General features: G+C 46.0%; 1 protein-coding gene across 2 annotated transcripts in view; it reads left to right on the forward strand.

The window, feature by feature from the left end:
- The first annotated feature begins 31 nt into the window (after positions 1 to 31).
- The window catches only part of PDCD11 (programmed cell death 11), a 42,632-nt gene continuing 20,953 nt past the window's right edge, over positions 32 to 21,710 (forward strand). For both annotated transcript variants that reach the window (XM_012102869.5, XM_004020161.6), the window contains exons 1-19: positions 32 to 147; positions 2,024 to 2,136; positions 3,100 to 3,231; positions 4,188 to 4,355; positions 5,800 to 5,961; positions 7,415 to 7,538; positions 7,950 to 8,131; positions 11,411 to 11,518; positions 12,671 to 12,877; positions 13,505 to 13,629; positions 13,814 to 13,874; positions 14,527 to 14,673; positions 16,376 to 16,627; positions 17,171 to 17,305; positions 17,809 to 18,003; positions 18,935 to 19,105; positions 19,888 to 20,107; positions 20,911 to 21,060; positions 21,466 to 21,581. In XM_012102869.5, coding sequence (XP_011958259.3) covers positions 2,035 to 2,136; positions 3,100 to 3,231; positions 4,188 to 4,355; positions 5,800 to 5,961; positions 7,415 to 7,538; positions 7,950 to 8,131; positions 11,411 to 11,518; positions 12,671 to 12,877; positions 13,505 to 13,629; positions 13,814 to 13,874; positions 14,527 to 14,673; positions 16,376 to 16,627; positions 17,171 to 17,305; positions 17,809 to 18,003; positions 18,935 to 19,105; positions 19,888 to 20,107; positions 20,911 to 21,060; positions 21,466 to 21,581 — 2,757 coding nt within the window. In that variant the 5' untranslated portion in view covers positions 32 to 147; positions 2,024 to 2,034. The remainder of the gene's footprint in view (positions 148 to 2,023; positions 2,137 to 3,099; positions 3,232 to 4,187; positions 4,356 to 5,799; positions 5,962 to 7,414; positions 7,539 to 7,949; positions 8,132 to 11,410; positions 11,519 to 12,670; positions 12,878 to 13,504; positions 13,630 to 13,813; positions 13,875 to 14,526; positions 14,674 to 16,375; positions 16,628 to 17,170; positions 17,306 to 17,808; positions 18,004 to 18,934; positions 19,106 to 19,887; positions 20,108 to 20,910; positions 21,061 to 21,465; positions 21,582 to 21,710) is intronic.

Here is a 21,710-nt window from a genome sequence, read left to right on the forward strand (position 1 = left end):
ACTGGATCCAGTATAGCAACGGAAATAGGGCATTGAGCCCGCCCACGCTTCCGGAAGAGCAGCTTTAGGCTGCGGGTGTACCAGTCTCCGCGTGTGTGATTGCCGTGGCGCGGCCTCTGAAGTAGACGTGCTGGCGTCCCGGGGCTGGTGAGTGGGGGCAAAAGCGACAAGGGTGGAAACTTCGTGGCTTCCAGGGCTGTCCCAAGACTAGCTGCTTTGGATCCCTGCCATGCACCCGCAGTGCCGGGTGAGTGGTTAGGCCACCGCATTCCACCTCTGAAGCCGGCTCTGCTGGAGTGGTCCCTGTAACGTCAGGTTATGTTCCTAGGAAGTAGCTCAGATCCCTTTGTCTCAGGGTCGCTTTACTCTTTGAAGTTTCAGTTTCCCCTTTTGTGAAGTAAGATTAAGGGTCAAATTCCTAGTAAACTTGACCGCATTGCTTTGTCTTTTTTTTTTTTTTTTCCTTTTACGAAATACATTCATTCTTTATTCTAACTCCTTCTAGGCTCCCTCTAGGTCCTCAGCTCTTCCACAGTCTCAAGCCTTTTTAGATTCCTATTTCCAAGTGTCTCTCAGAACCAGCTCCTCCTCCTGTTCTCAGTTAAACCGAGTTCTGGTGCTCGTTATTTCTCTATTGGCTTTTCCTGCCGTTTAATCCTACCCGGTGTGTACCTTCCTTCAGTTCTATTTCCTTGTGGCACTAACGGTAAAGAACCCTCCTGCCAGTGCAGGAGACATAAGAGAGGCAGGTTCGATCCCTGGGTTGGGAAGATCCCCTGGAGGAAGAAATGGCAACCCATTCCAGTATTCTTGCCTGGAGAATCCCATGAGCTGAGGAGCTTAGCGGGCTACAGTCTGTAGGGTCGCGAAGAGTCGGACAGAACCGAAGCGGCTTAGCACGCGCTGGGTTTACCTTCGAAGCTTCAGTCCTGTCTCCTTGTCCAGGCTATAGCCTGCAGTATATATATGTTTTGGTTACTGTTCTGTCTTTTCCTTTTCTTAAGGGTCTAACTTACCCAAGTAAAAGTTAATTTACTCACACCCAATGAAAGATCTGACACAGAGAGAGCTCAATCTGTCTTTTAAAATGTAATTCCAATTATTATGCTTTATTCACCTTGTAATCTAGTTGAACAGTTCTTCAAAGAAAGACAAGCAAGCTTGTGAGCAGTTTTAAATATTTTTAAAGTTATGTATTATTTATTTGTTTGGCTGCACTGAGTCTTTGTTTCTGCAGGCTTTCTAGTTGTGGTGAGCAGGGGCTTCTCTAGTTGCAGTACACAGGCTTCTCAGTGCAGTGGCTTCTCCTTGTGGAGAACAGGCTCTGGGGTGCTGCAGCTTTAGTAGTTGTAATGCATGGGCTTAGTTGTTCATGGCATGTGGAATCTTCCTGGACCCAGGGATCAAAATGGTGTCCCCTGCATTGCCAGGAGGATCCTTAACCACTAGACCACCAGAGAAGTCTTTGTAAGCAGTTTGACAGACGTATTGCTGCTCAAAATAATTGGGTTTTCCTGTCTCCATGCTTTTTCTCATATTCGTCCTGCTTTTCCCTTTCCACCTGTCAAAATCCTGTTCATCTTTTAACACGCAGTTCAAAGGCATCTTTTTAAGGAAGCCTTCCTCCTTTGCTGAAGCCTTATTATTTTCTGCCTTCTTGTTGATAGTTTGTAACCTGATCTGTATTTTAGATTATTTGCAGAATTGTTTTATCTTAGATGTGTGTGCGTTCTTTGAAGATAAGGGGTTATGTAGTCATTTGAGTATCCGTGACTTAACTGATGCTGTTTAATGATGCTCCATTGAAAGTATAACTTACTGGAGAAAAATATGTGAACGTGTGGTTTTGAAGCAAAGACCTTTGGAAAGATGAATTATGGATTCTGTTGCCTGGCATCAAACCATCCAGTTCTTAGTCTTGAATGCTGTCTAGCACACTGGTGCTAGAAGGCTCTGTCTCTTGCCCATCGGTCACAGCCTTGACAGTGAAGTACGTATTACCAACTTTTTGCATTGTTTTTAGGACACTCAAACATGGCAGCCATGGAAGAAAGCTTCCCCCGTGGGGGTACAAGAAAGACCCACAAATCAGAGAAAGCTTTCCAGCAATCAGTTGAACAAGACAACTTATTTGATGTAAGTGGGGTGCTTTTTTGGGAAGACTTGCAGAACACTTTCTCTCTAGTGTACTTATGGGGAATGAGCCTTGTCTGAGAATGTGTGGTTTTCCAGATTGGATTCTTGTTGAAGTCTACTTTTATACATTTAACTTGTTAGAGAGTCCATCCCACCACAAGGCTATACCTTTTGAAGCATGAGTGGCATTTATTATGTAAGTTTTCAGTGCTGTTCTTTCTTTCTGTTTTTGGCCACACCAGGAGGCCTGTGGAATTTTAGTTTCCTGACCAGGAATCGAATCTGCACCATTGGTAGTGAAAGCGCAGAGTCCTAACCACTGGACTGCCAGGGAATTCCCTGTTTCTCATTCTCAGAAACTTACCATGTTGATTAAGGATGGAGAGAAAACAGTTTGAATAAGGTTTGAATGAGGCTGTGTAAAATGATCATGATTTGCATTAGAATTTGAAATCTTCACCTAAAGTAGGTTGTGCTCCAAATGCTAGAGGGACCAGAACTAATATTCAGTTGTATGATTAGGTCTATTTTATGTAATCTTTCCAACTGTATTGTGAAGCAGAGATCACCATTCCATGGTGGGAAACTGAGGCCCAGAGAGATTATATAATTTAGCTGAAACCACACAGCTTGTTATGGTAGAGATCTTTGTGACTCTACCTTTTTTATTTTCATGCACTGTTCCAAATTGCTTCTCCCAGTGGGGAACCCCCATGTCCATCCCTGTCAAGGGAGGAAGAACACAGAAGGGAAGAGGCTTTTAGACTCAGATTTTCGTCACAGGGAGAATTGGTGTCAGGATGGGAGAGTGTCCACGAGGCAGGAATTAAAGAACAGTTGGGAGTGGGGTGGAGTAGAAGGGTGATAAAACAGGGTGACAGATGAACTGAAATTGAAGGGAAAGGCCTGGATAAGCTGCTTTTTATTTTTTTGGATCCTCTTCTCCTCCCTCCCCCGCTTTAGATTTCTACTGAAGAGGAATCTACCAAAAGGAAAAAGACCCAGAAAGGGCCAGCAAAAACAAAAAAAGTGAAAGTTGAAACCAGAGAAAGCAGCAAGTTTGTCAGAGAGAAGTTTGAAATCCTTAATGTGGAGGTTTGTCAACGTTTGGTTTTGAACAAACTTGATGTGCTCTTCCTCCTTTCCTCTTCCCTTTTTCCCTTCATTCTTTTCGTATATATACATATATATATATCTTATGTCTCTATTCCAGTTTTGTCAATGCCTGTGATCACGGATCATGTGTTGTTTTTCATTTTAGCGGCTAAGTCCTTCATCCTGCCGATGCTTTCTTCGAACTTGTGTTTTAGTAAATTCATAGGTTAGAATTGGCAATACCTTTAACAGTCATTCTGATTCTACCCTTTTATTTCACAGATGTGGAAACTTATCTCAGAGAAGTGAAGCATTCTTTTTATGTCCCTTAAGTTTTTAGGTAACTCTGATACTTTAGTTATAAAAAAGAAAAAGCCAAATGATAGTAAAGGGAAAGATACACACGGATGTAGATAGTGAAGGGAAAGATACTTCCAGCCTGCAGAAATATTTTGTTCGTCCTGTGTGCTATTTAAAAAAAAGTTGGTGCCAACATTAGAAAACTTAAACATTTTACATTAAGAATGTGATTTCTGGCTTCTTATAGAAACTTGAAAGTGCTGATAATACAAGTATGCACTCCCTCATATTTGTAGCCACACATTGCTGAATAGCGTTGTGCCCTTTACACCTGGCACACACATGCCGGACTTCCCTAGTCTCTCCTGGTCTGTGTTCTTCATTGTGTTGCCTCCCAGGCATTTGAGTTTGGGTTGCTTGGAATAAAGGAAAAGGTGAGCGTGCCCTCCAACACCCTCATGCTGTAAACACAGTGGTATCATTTCAGCCTTTCATGGTGCTCAGTCAGAAACGTGATGAGTGTGTAATGTATACACGTATGTCTCTCTTGTAGCTTTAGGACTAGAAGCCAGATTCCCCCACCCTCGCCCCGCTTCCCCACCCACCTATTCAGTGTTCTCTTCCCTGTTGTACATAATTCACTCTTTCTCTTCTAGTCCCTGTGTGAGGGGATGCGGATTTTGGGTTGCGTGAAAGAGGTAAATGAACTGGAACTGGTGATTAGTCTCCCCAACGGCCTCCAAGGATGTGTGCAAGTGACTGAAATCTGTGATGCTTACACTGAAAAGCTGAATGAGCAGGTGGCCCAAGAAGAGCCCCTGCAGGTAAGGGAAACCTGGATGAAATCTGTAACTGGAGTAAGATGTAAGATGACAGCTTTGCTAAGTGCTAAGAAGGAAAGGTACAAGATACCAAGAGAGTTTATCTAGAGAATTTATTTTTAAGTTTTTTAAATTTTTTAAATAAGGGTACTTTCACTTAGGCCAGGGGACCTAAAAGACTTGCCTGAGGAAGGGATACCTGAGCTGAATGAAAGATGAGGGTAGGCTGGAGAAGGAAGGAAGAGAGTTCAGGCAGTAGGAGCCCCGTTTGTAGCAGAAGACAGCTGGTGCGACTAGAACAGAGAGCAGGGAGAGTGGTGTGAGATGGGCTTAGAGGGCTGGGTGGAGACTAGACCATGTTAAGGATTGGTTTTTCTGGAATCAATTGGAAGCCCTTGAAATGCTCTCATTGAGGTGGGTGGTATGTAGACAGAAGACAGAATGCATCAAAGCAGCATGAGTAGTTGCTTAGGGACTAGTTTAGAGGCTGTTGTTATAGTCCAGGCTTTGAGACTGATGGATTTACTGAGGGCTGAGGAGGTAAAGTCAGTGCCTAGTGATGGATTCCATATGGGTGGCAAGGCCAAGAGACATGTCAGAAATGAGTCCTAGGTTTCTGTTGAGCATGTTTAACAGTTGGCCAGGCCATCTTGAGATAAGAAACCCTGAAAGGGTACCGGGATTGGGAGAGATGATCATGATTTGATTTTTGGTTGTGTTGAGTTTGAGGTACAGTTGAGACGACCAGTAAATAGGTGATTCTGGAGCTCAGGGGGATTTCTCTGTGTAGGGAGGTGGTGGTTGAAGCTATGGAGTAGGAAGAAGTTGCTTATAAGGAGCACACACAGGGAGAAGAGACTGAAAGACTGAACCAGGAGTCAACATTGTATTTTAGTTGCTGAATAAAAGGAAAGTTGCTGTCAGAAGAAGGTGGGACCAGAGAGGTAGAGGGAAAAAACCAATGAAGGAAAGGTCAGAAGCCAGGAGGAAATGTTTCAGGAAGGAAGCAGCACCAGAGTGAAAATGGCTCGTTAAAGTCATGTGAGAAGGACTGCAAAGTGGGCCGTTGGATCAAGCCACGTGGAGGTCATTGGAGATTTTGTTGGGAGATCCAGTATGGAGTGAAGGGGTGGAATGCAGATTGCAGAAAGTTGAGGAGTAAGCGGAAGATGAGGAAGTAAATGAGGAAGTACGGTAATTGTAGAAGATTCTTTTGACAAGTCATTTTACATCTGCCTGTTGTGTGGAGTTGTTTGGAGACCTTATCTGTAATCCAAGACTGACATGGCCACAAACCAATGCCTTTGTGGGTGAGCAGTTAGTCTCGTCATCTGCCTTTTGGGCTCTGGGAATCTGAGGATGAGAAACCACTGAATCAGGGTCGGGCAGTGAACTCTCAGTTTAGGGGAAAGGTACATATCAGATTTTTCTCACTTGTATTATGCAGGACCTGGTCGGCTTGCCTGAGCTCTTCTCACCTGGAATGCTGGTGAGATGTGTGGTGAGCAGCCTGGATACCACAAAGTGGGGCAAAAAGAATGTCATGCTTTCTCTGAACCCCAAAAATGTCAACAGAGTGCTGAGTGCTGAGACCCTGAAACCTGGCATGGTACGTATCTGGGGCGAGGGAGGAGGAGCAGGCAACATGCCTTCTCCATGTCCTGCCTTCTGGGGGTGTCTAGACTACCCTTCACTTTCAGCTTAACTGTTACACATGGGGGTGTGTCTTTTCCTGGGGGAAGATCTCCAAGGTGCTTTGGGTACTTAATGGAAGTTGAAGACTTGAACCTAATCACATCATTCTGGATGGGAGAAAGGGAAAGCAAGCCCCACATTTGCTGGTAGGGAAAAAAAAAGATGCCTCCAAGGAACCTTAGCAAGGGTGAGAAAGTTCTTGAAGTGCCTTCTTCTTTACTGAGACTTCTTCACAGATGAAGTCATTTTTAAAAGCCACTGAACTTTGTGGGGAAAGCTTGGGGGCTGCTGTCTGAGAGCAAGAGCCAGGGTAGACAGAGCAGTTAGCCTGTCACCATATTAATGGATACTCCACTACTGAATCTCCCAGTCAGGAGACGTGAATCCCTGCTCAGCACCTCCAAGTCGAGTAGGTATAAAACACACTTAGATAAACTATACTCACTTAAGAGGAAGATCAATATGGTCTTGGAACATTTGGTTAGAAGCTGTGAAGTTTGGGCCAAGCCCTGAATGTTGAGTAGAATGGGGAACAAACGGTAAGTAAGTTGTAGGAAATTGATAAGTACCAAGAGGCGGCTGTTTGGCAGTTGCTGTTTTAGACACTTTCTCTGAAGACATTTTCATAGCTACCTTGTGAGGCCAATAGGTATCACTCTTGTACATTTGAGAAAGTAGACTGATAAAGGTTTACCTGACTTAAGTGGCCAAAGACCAAATAGCTAGTGTTTCTTAGAGCCAGATTTGAATGCCACAGTGCTTCCAGTGAAATGTAAAGGAGGTTGGCAAGAGGTTTTGGTGAAGTGAGGGTGGTGTTGGAGGTGCTTAGAAAAGACATGATGACAGCTAGAAGGGATTCTCAGTTGTCTGGGCACTGGGGGTGCCGGCACCACACCCCTTTCATGTGTATGACATGAAAGGCTTGCCTATCTTTTGAAAATCCTCCAGAAAGAGACCCCTCTTTGTCATTCCATTAGTCAGCTCCTCACTGTCTGGAAACCCTAGGATCTTCAAACCCCTTAAAGTTAATTGATGTCTTTCCCTCTTCTATCCTTTAATGAGATTGAGGTGGTTTTTCGTTTCTTAAAAAAATTTTTTTCAGTATAGTTGATGTATAGTACATTAGTGATTCACAACTTTTGAAGGTTATACTCCATTTAGAGTTATAATCAAATATTGGCTGTATTCCCTGTGTTGTAGCAATTGAGGTTTAAATTTAAAAGTGGGAGGATGCTTGGGATTCTGGGATGATTTGTCGAGACCAATGGTGGGAACAGTCATATTTGCTGTGTTTGGTAGTGAATGTTGGTTATGTGCCCTGTGACCTGTGACTTTCGAACTTTTGGGAATGCTTTCTCTTCCTCCAGCTGCTCACAGGCGCTGTGTCCAGCCTGGAAGACCATGGCTACCTAGTGGACATTGGTGTTAGTGGGGCCAGAGCTTTTCTGCCACTGCAGAAAGCCCAGGAGTACATTCGGCAGAAGAACAAAGGTGAGGGGAAGAAGGACAAGTACATGGTTGTGAGGTGGTATGTGTGGGGATTATATTTAAATGCCACTGTCTCAGTAAGAGTAGAGTGCCAGGCTTGTTAAAATCTGATGGGCCAGTTTCACTTTTTCCCACATAGAAGTTTCCACTGAAATTTGGACCCTCAGGGCCTCTGAACCAGCACTCTCTTGCCTAGTTGAGGTTTTTGTATTTTTTGGTGTTGTAGTTGATTCTAGATCAGTTAGAGTCATTTCACTCCCATTTTTGTAGATGGTTTCTTGAAAATTGGGAATATGGGGAGTATTGCATGGTAACTGGACAAGTAGGCCATGAATCTCTAAGGTGTTACTTGAGCCCAAGTTAAAATTCTTCTCATAATAGATGTTTTTTCCTTTTGGGGGGCTGGACTTGCAGGTGCTAGACTGAAGGTGGGTCAGTACCTGAACTGCCTCATTGAGGAGGTGAAGGGCAGTGGAGGAGTTGTCACTCTGTCTATTGGTCACTCGGAAGTTTCTGCTGCCATTGCTACTGAGGAGCAGAGTTGGACCCTCAATAGTTTGCTACCAGGACTGGTGGTCAAAGCGCAGGTACAGAAGGTAAGCCATTCACTGTTACTACTGTTCTCTAAAATAAAAATAATTTGTATTAAAGTAGAGTGTGCACACAGTCTAAAGTTGTGCTGTCCAGTAGGGTGGCCCCTGGTCCCATGTGGCCATTAGTACTTCAAATTTAGCCAGTATCACATGTTGAAATGATGATATTTTGCCCAATATAATATTTAGTATTGGGTTAAGTAAACTATTAAAACAAATCTCACCTCTTTCTTTGTAGTTTTTACAGTGTGACTGCTAGGAAACTGGAAATAACATATATGACTTCAGTTACATATGTGCTGTGGACAGGGCTGATCTAAAGATTAAATGGTATTAATATTAAAAGGCTTCTAATGAACTCTCACCCCATTGAACCTCCATCTTTAATTCTTTTAGCTTATCTTTTGAAGTTTACCTCTGTATTTCTAAGTAATATGCTTCTGCTAGATCTCATGGTTTATCACTTTGAGGCACTGAGTTTTAACCCTTCATCAAGGTAGGTGAAATTTCGGCTCCCTTATTCCTGCCTTCTCCCAACTTTTGATTAAATCACTCAGTATTTAAATTATTAGGACCACATAAATATTGTTTACTTGCTGAGCTAGGTAATATAATTTGTCTCTTGAACCATTTCGTCCCCCAACCCTGGAGTTAATGATCAGTTTTGTTTCATTTGCTGAATTCTCTTCCTATCATTGTTTCTTCATACATCCTGTAATTATTTTTCCCTCATTATTTTCTATATTTCCAAACCTTTAAAAATAATCTTTGTTTTATTTCTTCCCATTTGGAGTCCTTCTACTGTCATCTGGCTCCAGTCTGGTTGCTTTGTAAAGCTGCTCCATAGCTGATGTCCAGAGGCTTCCGGTCTTTATTATTTTGGATCCTTCCCCACTCTTCTGTGTTGGATAGAACCTTCTTTGATCCTATGTATTTCTCTTTTTTGGTTTACTCACCTGTTTTAACGTGTCACATTCTCCAGAAACATCCTCAAAAAAGCATAAGCCTTCATGCTAAGTTGCTCAGTCGTGTCCGACTCTTTGCAACCTCATGGCTCTTTTGTCCATGGAATTCTCCAGGCAAGAATACTGGAGTGGGTAGCGATTCTGTTTTCCCAGGGACCTTCTCGACCCAGAGATTGAGCCTACGTCTCCTGCATCGCAGGTGGATTCTTCACCATCTGAGCCACCAGGAAAGTCCCCTAAAAGCACATTGGAGATTAATCTTGACTTAATGTGTCTTGAAATTCCCAAGACCACTGCCAGGTTTGATGATTCCCCAGGGAGACTCAGACTCACCATGTAGTGGTCCTCACGCCTGTGATCCACTACAGTGAAAGGAGGCAAAGCAAAATCAGCAAAGAGAAGAGGCCCATGGAGTGAAGTCTGAAAGAAACCAGGCATAAGCCTCTGAGAATCCTCTTCTAGTGGAGTCACAGGGGTGTATTTAATTCCTCTAGCAATAGGTTATGACAACACATGTGAATGTTGTGAGGGCTTCTCAGGCGGTGCTAGTGGTAAAGAACCTGGCTGCCAGTGCAGGAGATTTAAGAGATGTGGGTTTGATCCCTGGGTCGGGAAGATCTCTTGGAGGGCAGTGGGGGCATGGCAACCCACTCCAGCATGCTTGCCTGGGAAGTCCCATGGACAGAGGAGCTTGGTGGGCTCCAGTCCATGGGCCCCATGCAAAGAGTCGGACACAACTGAAGCGACTTAGCACGTACACGCGCACGTGAATGTTGTCTACCAGCAAAGCTCATGGAGGGTTTTTATTTTTATGACTGAATAATACTCCATCATATGAAGTTGGTGGACATTTGAGTTGTTTCCACTTTTGGCTCTTAGGAGTAATGCTGCTGTGAAATTTGTGTACAGGTTTTTGTGGGGACACATGTTTTCATTTCTAGGAGTGGACTTGCTGGGTCATATGGTAACTCTGTATTTAACTTTTTGAGGAACAGCCAAAGTGGCTGCAATGTTCTACATCCTCACCAGCAATTTAAGCGTTCTAGGTCCTCTTCATATTCTCATTAACACTTATTCTTTTTATTATGGCTCTCCTAGAAGGGGTGGGTGTGAAGTGGTGTTTTGTTATTTTGATACGCATTTCTCTAATGATTAGTGATGTTGAGCATCTTTTCATGTTGCGAATTGGCCATTTATAAATTTTTTGGAGAAATATTGAATCAGAAGTCCTTTATTCATTGCTTTTTATTGATATGGTAAAAACAATTCCTTGTGTATTCTAGATACACGCCCCTTATCAGATATTTTAAAGTGTTTTATTTTTCTGGAACTATTAGTGTGATGTTGGACTTAATGGACTTTTTACTTTCTGTTTTGGTACATGCATGCGTTTGCATCCTACTTCAGGGAGAGTCTCTCAACTTAAACCTGCCATCCTCTGTTGAGTTTTTGTTTTGACTGCCATCTTATGAGAGTCACTAGAAACCTGCTGGGAAGTCTGTGAGCCTGGGTGGACTTGCTGACTGGCCGACTTCCCTGTCAGGGGCCGGAGCTAGCGGACCATCTTTGAGAAACTACCAGGTGTCGCTGTTAGAAATCTTCTCTGGCATGTTAGATTTCTCTAGAAAGGATCTAAGGATATAAGCCGGGCTGCCTAAGAGCTGGATGGCAGAAAGGGGCTGGATGTCTTCATATCTATATCTATACGATATTCAGAATTTTTCTTAATTCACATTTTCATGGTTTATGCACTATTCCTGTGTTTTGAATCTGATACAGTTTCCAAGAGAATAACTCTCCCGCTTTCTGTGGAGATGGGAGAAGGGTGAACCCTGTGAGGACGTGGGGATCTGACTTAGTTTCCCTGCCTCAGTGCTCTCTTTTGAGGGCCTTGTCACCCCACTTTCTTAGCTTTGCGAGCCTCTGGTGGGCGAATTGCTCGTGGTCTTGCATGCACTGGGCTTTCCCATGTTAGCCTGAGCACATCACCAAGTTAGCAGCAACTTGTGCAAGTTGTCAGGCTGGCGGTTCCTCAAGGATCTTTGTGTAAAGTGCCTTCCATCCCTTTGGGAAATCCAGAGAGTGGAGAATCCTCTCAGGCTGGGGATGTAGTGGTGGTGGGTGAGCTTACTGAGTATAGGAAGAGCCAGTGCCAGGGGTTGTGCTGCCTCTTGATTTTATGGGAAGAAAGATGATAAGGGTTGGGGGTCGGGGGGAGTTATGGTAATGTGGCCTTGAATGTTCAGTATGAACAGTCTCTCATTCCTGATTCTTTCAGAGAGATGTTTTTTTCACAGTTGGTTCTGTTTATTTCTAGGTGACTCCACTTGGCCTTACACTTAAATTCCTCTCGTTCTTCAGTGGCCTGGTTGACTTCATGCACCTGGATCCTAAGCGAGCCGGAACATATTTCTCAAATCAGCAAGTAAGAAATGTGCTCACCTTTTCTTGATTTCACTTGTGTTGCAACCAGTGTCACAGCTGCTGCAGGCAGGTCCTGGGACTCGTGTGTATGCCTGTGAGGGGTGGTGAGGAGAGTGAAAGCTGTCTAGGAAGGACCATAGGAAATGGTCAGTGATTATTTCTGGGGATTGAGATTAGAATAGGAGCCTGTGAAGAAGAAAGCACCTTGTAATTTTTGTTTCGTAGACTCTGCTTTTTCTCTCTTGGTAGTGAAACTTTTGCCGTTATAATTTATTTATTTATTTATTTTTTGCCATTGTAATTTAAAGTGTTCTAAGAAAGTGTTAACACAGGAGAATAAAATGTATGTTTAATATATATGTTTGGATTCAAAATATGGACTTGCTATATGAAATGAATGTGAATATGAAAGTGCTATGGTACACCTGGTTAAAATACTATCTGATTATGCAGTCAAGTGTTAGTGGTTAAGTCTAAGTGATTTTTCTTCCTTGATCTAAATATTCAAATTTTCTACTATGATTGTGGATATTTGGGAAGAAAATTCCAGTATATTCTACCCATTTTTTAATTAAAAATTCCAAAATGATTTATTTATTTTTTTACCAGTAACTCATGCTAATGGAAGTTATAGAGACCTTGTTGGTTTTTTGTTTTTGTTGTTCTATTTTTTAAAGTAGATTTCCCCAGCACCTGGTGATAACATTATTGATTTTTTGGTGAACCTCTTTCTAGTGACTTTTTTCTCCTTAAGTCATGCTTGTGTACAGAGTTGAGACATTTTACGTGCTAGGACCTGTGATCAGAGCAGGCTGTTTCTGATGTTTCAGATGAGCCTTTGGATACAGTGAGGCCAGTGCACGGCTCCTGTTACGTATGCATTATTAGGCTCATGGTGTTGAGGGGACCCTGATACCCATGGTACCCATGTTCCTGCCCTTGCATAAGTGTTGATTTAGTCAGACGTGGTTCCTCTGGGGTGTTCTGTATGAAGTTTCCACATGCTGTTTGATTGTACTTGCTGTTTCTATACTTCCACCTGTATGACTTGGTCAGCACAGAGAGAGTCAAACCCCTGAAAGTCAAACCCCTGAAAGACACCCCGGGTGTCTTGTCTCCAGTGTGCCTTATCCTCATTGTGTCCCTTGTCTAGGTACGGGCCTGTGTCCTCTGCGTGCATCCTCGGACCAGAGCTGTGCGGCTGAGCCTGCGCCCCATCTTCCTGCAGCCCGGGCGCCCACTCACCCGGCTTTTGTGCCAGCAGCTAGGAGCTGTGCTGGATGACGTGCCTGTCCAGGGCTTTTTTGGCAATGCTGGGGCCACCTTTAAGCTGAAGGATGGTGCTCTGGCCTATGCTCGGGTAAGGAGTCTCTTTGTTTCATCAGGTTCTCATCACCAGAAGGACTTTGGGGACATGGATTCTTTTTACTTCCTTCGTCCCTGAGAATTAGTTTCCTATTTTTGAATTTCCCCAAACGTGGCAGACAGTTAATGACTTGAGCAAGTACCTTGAGATTGGCTTGCCTTAATTGACACCAGATTGATGATAGGAACAAAAATGAGTTAGGATCTACACCAGGGCTTGGCGAAGGTGTTTTAAAGGGCCAGATAGTAAATATTTTAGACTCAGGTACCATATGGACTCTGTCCTAACTACTTATCTTTGTTGTAGCCTGAAAGCAGCAAGGACAGTATGTGAATGAAAGGGCATGGCTATGTTCCAGGCAAACTTTTACTTACAAAAATAGGCATTTCATTGTGAGCTGTGATTTATTGACCCATGATCTAGACGGTTCTCTGACTTTATAGAGATTCTGTGGTAGTAAAAAACAATTTTTTAGTTAGAGCAATTATTTTAACAGGTAATTAGGGTGCTGTTTTTATGGTAGGTGATAAATGTTCTGAGTCATTTACACGTCTGATTTAATTTCTGGTTGTCTCAGATCTGTTGCCTCTGACTTATCCTTAATCACTTGGTACTCTGTAGCGCAACCATCTCTCCAATTCTAAGAAAACTTTCAAACCTGAGGCCTTCAAGCCAGGGAACACTCACAAGTGTAGAATCATCGACTACAGCCAAATGGATGAGCTGGCCTTGCTCTCTCTGCGGACGTAAGTCTGTCACTCACTGTGTGGGGTATAGAGGTGTGCGTGTTCATCTGTGGTGCGTGCCCACAGCGTTTCCTGTCCTTACTTGGTGAAGGTTTCTTTCCTTGCCAGTGTGACTTTGGTAGCCCTGAATTTTAGGCAGCCTCTGCCCTAATGTATTTAATCTTATATTTGCCTTTTGTTCTAGGTCTATTATTGAAGCTCAGTTCCTTTGGTATCATGACATCAAACCTGGGGCTTTGGTTAAGGTAAGACCTCAAGCATATAATTAGACACTCTCCCACCTTCAGACAGTCTTTAGTTCACAGGTTAACTGGCAGCTCATTACTCCTTAGATGAACACATTTTCAGGCCTGTTCCTTCCCTCTGCCTGCTAACTGGGATTTCTTTTTCTTCTCTTGAGTGACTTGAAATTAATTTCACAGTAAAGTCTTGCTAGCACCATGCCACTACACAGAGGCAGTAGATCATCAGTCTTGGGAATTGATGGTGTTTGTTAGACCAGGTCAAAAGTTAGTTCTTTGGTAATCTAGCCACCTGGGATATTAGTAAGGAGTCAGTTCCAGTTGCCTCTCCTGTCTAGCCACTTAGCCCCAGTGGAGCAGCTCCCCTTTATATGTAGAGTTCATTCCTTAGCAGACAGCATCCTCTCCATTGGAGATGGAACTGGTAAGACAGACAGAAAGATGCTCACACAAAAAGGTGTGAAAGTTCTCATAAATAAACTCTACTGCATCCAGCCCAGTGTGGGGCGTGTGCTTTGCCCCTATGAGATCTGGAATAACAGGTAGTTACCCCAGGAAGCTAAACTTTGAAAGAGAGGTATGAGATGCTTTGTTGTTAAGAAGTGTAGGAAAGACATTCTTGGGGCATCATGGCATCTTTTCCTTGGATTCTTAGGGCAAAGTGCTGACCATAAAGCCACACGGAATGGTGGTGAAGATGGGCAAGCAGATCAGGGGCCTGGTACCTACCATGCACCTGGCCGACATCCTTATAAAGAATCCGGAGAAGAAATACCACGTTGGGGATGAGGTCAAGTGCCGGGTGAGCCTCCCGAAGGGTTGCTGGTGGGGTTGACCAGAAAGGAAGAGAGCAGTGCCTCGCAGGTGAAGTTTCTGCCTTTTTCCACAAAGTGACCACATAGTGTCTGCAGTGCTGCACCTGGCACTGGGAAGAGAAAGATGGGTCCCTGCCTTTGATAATTGTATGGTATAATTGAGAGCTAAAATATCCATTCCTGAAGAGTGCAGGCCACGTGGCTTGGTGCAGGCTATATTCTGTGGTCACGTCTCAGAACGGGGAGATGAGGGTATACTGGGGCAGCAAGAATCATTGAGAATCAGTGATTATCAATAGCAGCTACCATGTAACATGTATTCTGTGCCAGTTGCTGAGCTCAGCACATCATAACATTTCATTTCATCCTTAAAATTGCCACAAGAAGGAAGTACTGTTTTCCTCCTCTTTGCAGATGGGGAAATGAAAGGGTAGGAATGCCAAGTGTCTTGCCCAGAGTCATATAGCTAATACATGGCAGAACCACTTTTCAAGTTGAGTTCTACATGAGAGTAATGTCTTCTGTCTAGATATCTGGCAGAGGTGGGGCTTGAACTGGAAAGGATCAGTAGGATTTGGAAGGTTTAGGGAGATCAGGGGTTGTGTCAGGTACAGAAATAGCCCAAACAAAGCTGTCCAAACTTGAGTGTTTTACAACATAGACGTGGGTCCTGAGAGAAGCCAAACAGAGTTGTAAAGAGTAAACGTGATAATACACTGTGCTTAGGGCCTGGCGTGTGCAAACTCAGTGTTAGGTTTTCCTATTTTCATGTAATTTCGTTATTGGGTCAACAAAGATATTGGTTAGCCATTGGTACAAAATTTTACAGTAGTGGGGTCAGGAAGTTAAAGGAATTTCTCTGCCCTCAAGGAGATGACCTTCTGAGGAATGCGAGGTGGTTGGGTCTCTCAATCATAGTTTCTAGCTAGTACACAGCTGTATTGAGGGGGTGAACACACAGCAGTACTGAGGACTGAGGGGGTGAACGGATTCAGTCATTCATTCTGTTAGACGAGATGCAGCAGTCCAGGAGAAAAAGGGAGTGGAGGCCAAGTAGGAGTAACCGACTCAGTCTTCCCTGGAGGTGTGATGGCGTGGTGAGTGTTGCTCTAGGCCCAGGGGTCCCTTACAGGAGGAGGTACATTTGAAATAGAGATGAATGCTCCCTGGATTATCATCCAGCAAGAAGCAGGGAGGATCTACAGTTGAGATTTTTCTCAGAGAGGAGATAGTGGGTTTTTAGGGACTGACCATGGCCCAGGTCAGGGCTTCCTGGATAGCTTGGCTGGTAAAGAATCTGCCTGCAATACAGGAGACCCCAGTTCAGTTCCTGTGTCAGGAAGTTCCCCTAGAGATGGGATAGGCCACCCACTCCAGTATTCTTGGGCTTCCTTGATAAAGAATAAGAATCTTCCTGCAATGCAGGAGACTTGGGTTTCATCCTTGGGTTGAGAAGATCCCCTGGAGAAGGGCATGGCAATCCATTCCCGTATTTTTGCCTGGAGAATCCCCATGGACGGAGGAGCCTGGTGGGCTACAGTCCATGGGGTCTCAAAGAGTCAGACATGACTGAGCGACTAAGCACAGAACAGCACATGGCCCTCGCGCTCAGGGGGTGGCAGAGACTCCCTCTTGCAGTTGCTCCCTCAATAATAGATGACTTGGTGACAGCCAGTATCCTGTCTCTAGGTTTTGCTTTGTGACCCTAAAGCCAAGAAGCTCATGATGACCCTGAAGAAAACCCTGGTTGAGTCCAAACTTCCTGCCATCACCTGCTATGATGATGCCAAGCCTGGTCTGCAGACACATGGCTTTATCCTCCGGGTCAAGGAATACGGCTGCATCGTGAAGTTCTACAATGACGTGCAGGGACTGGTGCCCAGGCACGAGCTCAGTGCCGAGTACGTCCCTGACCCAGAGAGTGTCTTTTACACGGGCCAGGTAACCCTAACCCTGCACAGGCTCCTCTCCTCGATGACCCTGGGAACACAGATTTAAAGGAGTAGGAGAGCTGCCTTTTAAGGGATCTGGAAGAGAGCGTGTGGGTAATGGGCCTGAGCCAGCTAAGTGGAGATGGAATGGAGCAGAGAGAAACCCTCACAAGGGCTCACTGGAAGCTGGTAAACCTAATGAACCCTGGGCTCTCAGCCTGGCAGGGTTAGTCTTCACCACAATACACCTGAGTCCCTCACATCAGCAGTTGGTCTGAGGCCACTGTCACCACAAGGGGGCACTGTCCTAAATCTAGTGAGTCTGCAGCAGACTAGGAAAAGATTTTTTAAAACTTGGAGTTATACCCCCAAATTCACTCATGTCTGTTTTTCACCCAGAAGGCTGATCATGGGGATTCTGTGTAACTCTCAGTATGTTTGTTTTCACTGCCTTCCGGTCTGATCCAGAGTCTTGGGGGCTTTCCCAAGGCCTGTGCAGCACTGGTGCGGGGGTACCTCTCTCCGGGGCTGAGCAGGTGTGGTTTCTCACCAGGTGGTGAAGGTCGCGGTGCTGAACTGTGAGCCGTCCAAGGAGAGGATGCTGTTATCCTTCAGGCTGTTGAGTGATCCGAAGCAAGAGTGTGAAGGACAGAGTCAGAAGAAAAAGAAAGCCGTTAGTGCTGGGCAGGTACCTGACTTCTCCAGACAAATTGGTTTAGCTACAGAAGCAGAGAGCAGGGTGCCACTGACACTGGGGTCCTGGAACCGCTGGAGGGGGAAGCTCAAAGGAGCTGCCTACAGTTCAGGGCCGTGTGTCAGAGCACAGGGAGGCTGTTCAGGAAAGGAGAATGCTGCTGCCGCGCGGCTTGTCCTCGGTGTGCTGCTGCCCTTCTCCTCTCTGGGCTCTAGGGCCGGCGTGCAAGGCTGTCTTTCCCTTGGGACCCGTTGGAGGGGCTTGGGAGAGGAGCGACGTGGGCAGCAGATGGGTCCTGCTGTGTGTGTGGTGTGCGTGCCTGCCAGGTCTTTGGGAGCGTGGGGTAGGAGTGGGACAAAGCTGCTCACTTCTCTGATCCCGACTTCTCAGTCATGCCTGGTGCTAGAATTTGGTGCCTCTGATCTCCACCTGACCCACACAGGCTGCTCTCTTGTCAAGACAAGTACTATATTTTTGTTTTTCTCCTCCCTGGGTAGTTGGTGGATGTGAAGATTTTAGAGAAGACCAAAGATGGGCTGAAGGTGGCTGTCCTGCCTCACAACATCCCCGGCTTCCTCCCCACGGCTCATCTGTCAGACCACGTCACCAATGGCCCACTGTTGTATCACTGGCTCCAGACAGGTGACACCCTGCACCGGGTCCTGTGTCTGAGCGCCAGTGAGGAGCGGGTTGTATCCTTTACCGGGCTGTGGGGCCTACGGAAGGGGAGGTGGGGGAGTGCTGCGCCTCTGGGGAGGGGCATGGGACCTCCAGGTCAGGTTCTGCTCTTAGTTGGAAACTCATGGGAAAGAAGTGGGTTCTGCCTTCAGAGGTACACCCATCCATTGAACCACACCGGGGGGCAAGCCTGCACTTTGCTTCTGTTTCCCTGGTGGTAATTAGAGCAAGACCGAGGTGGTGCTCTCAGGTGCAGAGTGGGAGTCCAGGGTGTTGGGGAGGGGGCCGCATAGCATGCCGGGCCCAGCAGGACACCCCCAGTGGCACATCCAGCCTTCTCGGGGCGCTTGGTGCTTGTCCCCGAGTTGGAACAGTTGGTAAGGACCTGCTGTCTCTTTTCTTCCTCCCCCTCTCCTCTGCTGAGATACGGGTCTCAGAATATTCCATTTGGTCTTAGTATGGCTGCTTAGAAGGAAGACCCTGCCTTCTTTCTCACAGAATGTAAAATGAAATCTCCTCAGAATGAAGATGGACAGAGGAGGTGAAAGAGGGTTGGTTGGTATAAGATGGAGGCAAGAGGGTGGTGTCGTGGCTGATCCAGCTGCTAAGCCCCGGGGGTGAGCCATTCCCTTCTGGTCCCCTCTGGTAATCTGGAGATAAGTTGATAAGAAAAGGAATGAAACAGTGATTCCCAGACTGCAGTGTGTGTCAGAGTAACCTGGAGGATTTTGGTCCAACAGAGCCTGCTGTCGGCCCCGCCCCCACCCCGTCTGATTCAGCAGGTCTGGGGGTTGTGTCAGGGTGTGCCTCAAGTTCCAGGTGATGTGGTGGCTGTTCATCTGCACACTCAGAGAATCACTGTGGTAGAGAGAGTGGAGAAAGGAGACGGGAGAGGTGGACAGTGCATCTGCCCTTTTTGGAACATTCCTTGATGAAGTCCGCTAGCTGCTTTGCAGGAAGCCAGCCTTGGTCTCCGCAGTAGAGGGTGGCCAGAATCCCAAGAGCTTCTCAGAAATCCATCCCGGAATGCTGCTTATTGGTTTTGTGAAGAACATCAAGGACTATGGTGTGTTCATCCAGTTCCCCTCAGGTCTTAGTGGACTGGCCCCCAAAGCTGTAAGTTCAGATTCCTGCACAAGGGCCTCTGAGGGGAGACAACAGGGTCACAGACCCGGAGGGCTGGTGGGGAAGAGCAGGATACTCTATATTCTCTTGAAACACTCTCAGGGGCATCACATAAGGGTGCTGGGTGAGGAGGAGTAGAGCTGAGATTCCATCTGCACTCCTCTTGCCCGTTGTGTGTTCTGGCTCAGGGCTGTGTCCTGGTGAAGGAGTAACTTTCCACTTCATGCTATAGCGTTGGGAAGGTCATTGGATGGCCAGCATTTGCAACTGGAGAGGATCCTAGAGATCCCATAGGATCACTTAGGTTACTGCATACACTGAGACCCAGAGGGTGAGGGATTCTTATCAAAGCCCGTGTAGGATGGTGGAGAGCAAAGAGCTCATCGCTCATTCCTGCCACGGATGTTTCATAAATCTCTCGTCCCTTCCCTCAGTGTGTTTCCCTCATGTCTTGCCTGGGCAGGTCTCATTTGTATCTCCTGCCAAAATAATTTTAAAGATGGGAGCAGAGGGGAGGGCCCCAGAAGCATGCATAGTGAGGGGCAGAGAGTTGCTCTGGGCCTTCTTAGCTGGGTGGCCTTAGAAGGCTGAGTTGGCAGCTAGGGCGCCTCCTGTGTTTTTATGGAAGGGGAATACAGCTGTACTCAGAACTGGAGGTACTTTGTTGGGGTACACCTACTGCCTCACACACTTCTTTCTGGGTGTTTCAAGGGGGTGGTTCTGATAGAGGCTTCCTTTCCTTTCTTCGTTTTGTGCATGATTCTTCCCTTTAGATCTTGAGTGACAAGTTTGTGACCTCCACAAGTGACCACTTTGTCGAGGGGCAGACGGTGGTTGCGAAGGTGACCAACGTGGACAAGGAGAAGCAGCGGATGCTGCTGTCGCTGCGGCTGTCGGACTGCACCCTGGGGGACCTAGCCACAACCAGCCTCCTCCTCCTGAGCCAGTGCCTGGAGGAGCGGCAGGGCGTCCGGAGCCTCATGAGCAACCGAGGTGGGGGCAATAGGGCAGACAATGAGGGCCAGGGTGGAGCGTGTGCAGCCTCCATTAGGCCTGTCTGTTCCAATGAGTTGTTTGGCTCCCCTGATATTTAAAAAAACAAGGCTAAACTTTAAAAAATGGGAGTAGGACCTCTGAAAAGTGCACAGATCTGTTAGGGTACTGCTTAGTAAATGTTTATAAAGTGAATGCCCCTGTTTAACTGCCACCCAGATTCGAGTGAAAGATTGTCGCTATTAGGCCAGGAGTCACCGTGCTCCTCCCAGCCCAGAATCCAGACTCCCCTGAGTTCTGTAGCCTCAGGTTTGCGTTTGTGTGAGTCCATTCACCCCTTCACTTTCTGTTCCTTTATTCATCACGTGTGGTGAGTGATAAAATGGAACCAGGGACCTGTTGGAGGACTTCGTGGGGGTTATTAGTCTGCTCCTCCTAAGTGTTGAACATTGTGTAGAATTGTTGGAACCCCAGTGGGATTTGGGAATAAGAAGCTTGAGAGGGTAGTTTCTAAACAGAAAGGATGAAAATTCCAAAGCCAAGGCAAAGCATGTGTTCCTGACATTCATTGGCTCTCTCCATGAATTATGGCCAGGAGGGATTCGCAGGGGGCATAGGTCCCTGCCTGTGATGGGAGTGTTCATGGACGTCAGACATTTTTACCAAGGGCGGTTTTACCTTCACGGTGTTTGCAGTGCAGAGCATTGGAAATGTCTTCCGTATGGCAGCATATTTCCAAAGGGAAAAGAATGGTGAGTGTTGTTTCATCTTGTTAATCCCTGTTTCCTTTGGATTTCTGTCAGACTCTGTGTTGATCCAGACTTTGGCTGAGATGACCCCGGGGATGGCCCTTGACCTGGAGGTGCAGGAGGTGTTGGAAGACGGTTCTGTGCTGTTCAGTGAGGGCCCTGTGCCTGGCTTGGTCCTGAGAGCCAGCAAGTATCATCGGGCAGGTGAGTGCATCTCTCTCAGCTTTCTTGGTTGATAGGGGAACCCTTTGCCCGTTGCTGCCTCTGCTGGGTACAGAATTTCTAAATACATAGGCTAGATGAGCTGATTCAATAGAAGTTTTTGGCGTGCTTATCTTGTATAAATGCAAATGAAGACAGCAGCAGTACTAAAGAAGGTTTAGGTATGAGTCCTTTTATTGTTGTATTTGGGTGAATCTATTTATCAGGTTGTATGAATTGACACACTCAACCCTAGGCTTCCTTAACCCGTATAGACCCAGGACATAGGTCCTCTTCTGTTTTGCGCTTACGGGCTGCAGGGTGGTTGGGGAGATGCTGTCTTCTTCCCCCCTCCCCCGCTCCAGGAGGGTGATCATAGCTTCCTGTGTGTGGTTCTGCACTCTGCAGGGCAGGAGCTGGAACCTGGGCAGAAAAAGAAGGCTGTAATCTTAAACGTTGATATGTTGAAGTTGGAAGTACATGTTTCCCTCTGCCACGATTTGGTGAATAGAAAAGCTAAAAAGGTAAGCTTGTTGATTGTGGACTTCATTCCCATGATTTCAGTGGCACTACACACCTCTGCAACCCCACACGCTCTGCAGATGCTTGTACACAGGGTAGCTATGTGCCTGGATTTGTTTGGGTCATTCCCA

Source organism: Ovis aries, chromosome 22, assembly GCF_016772045.2.
Source record: "Ovis aries strain OAR_USU_Benz2616 breed Rambouillet chromosome 22, ARS-UI_Ramb_v3.0, whole genome shotgun sequence".
NCBI lineage: Eukaryota > Metazoa > Chordata > Mammalia > Artiodactyla > Bovidae > Ovis > Ovis aries.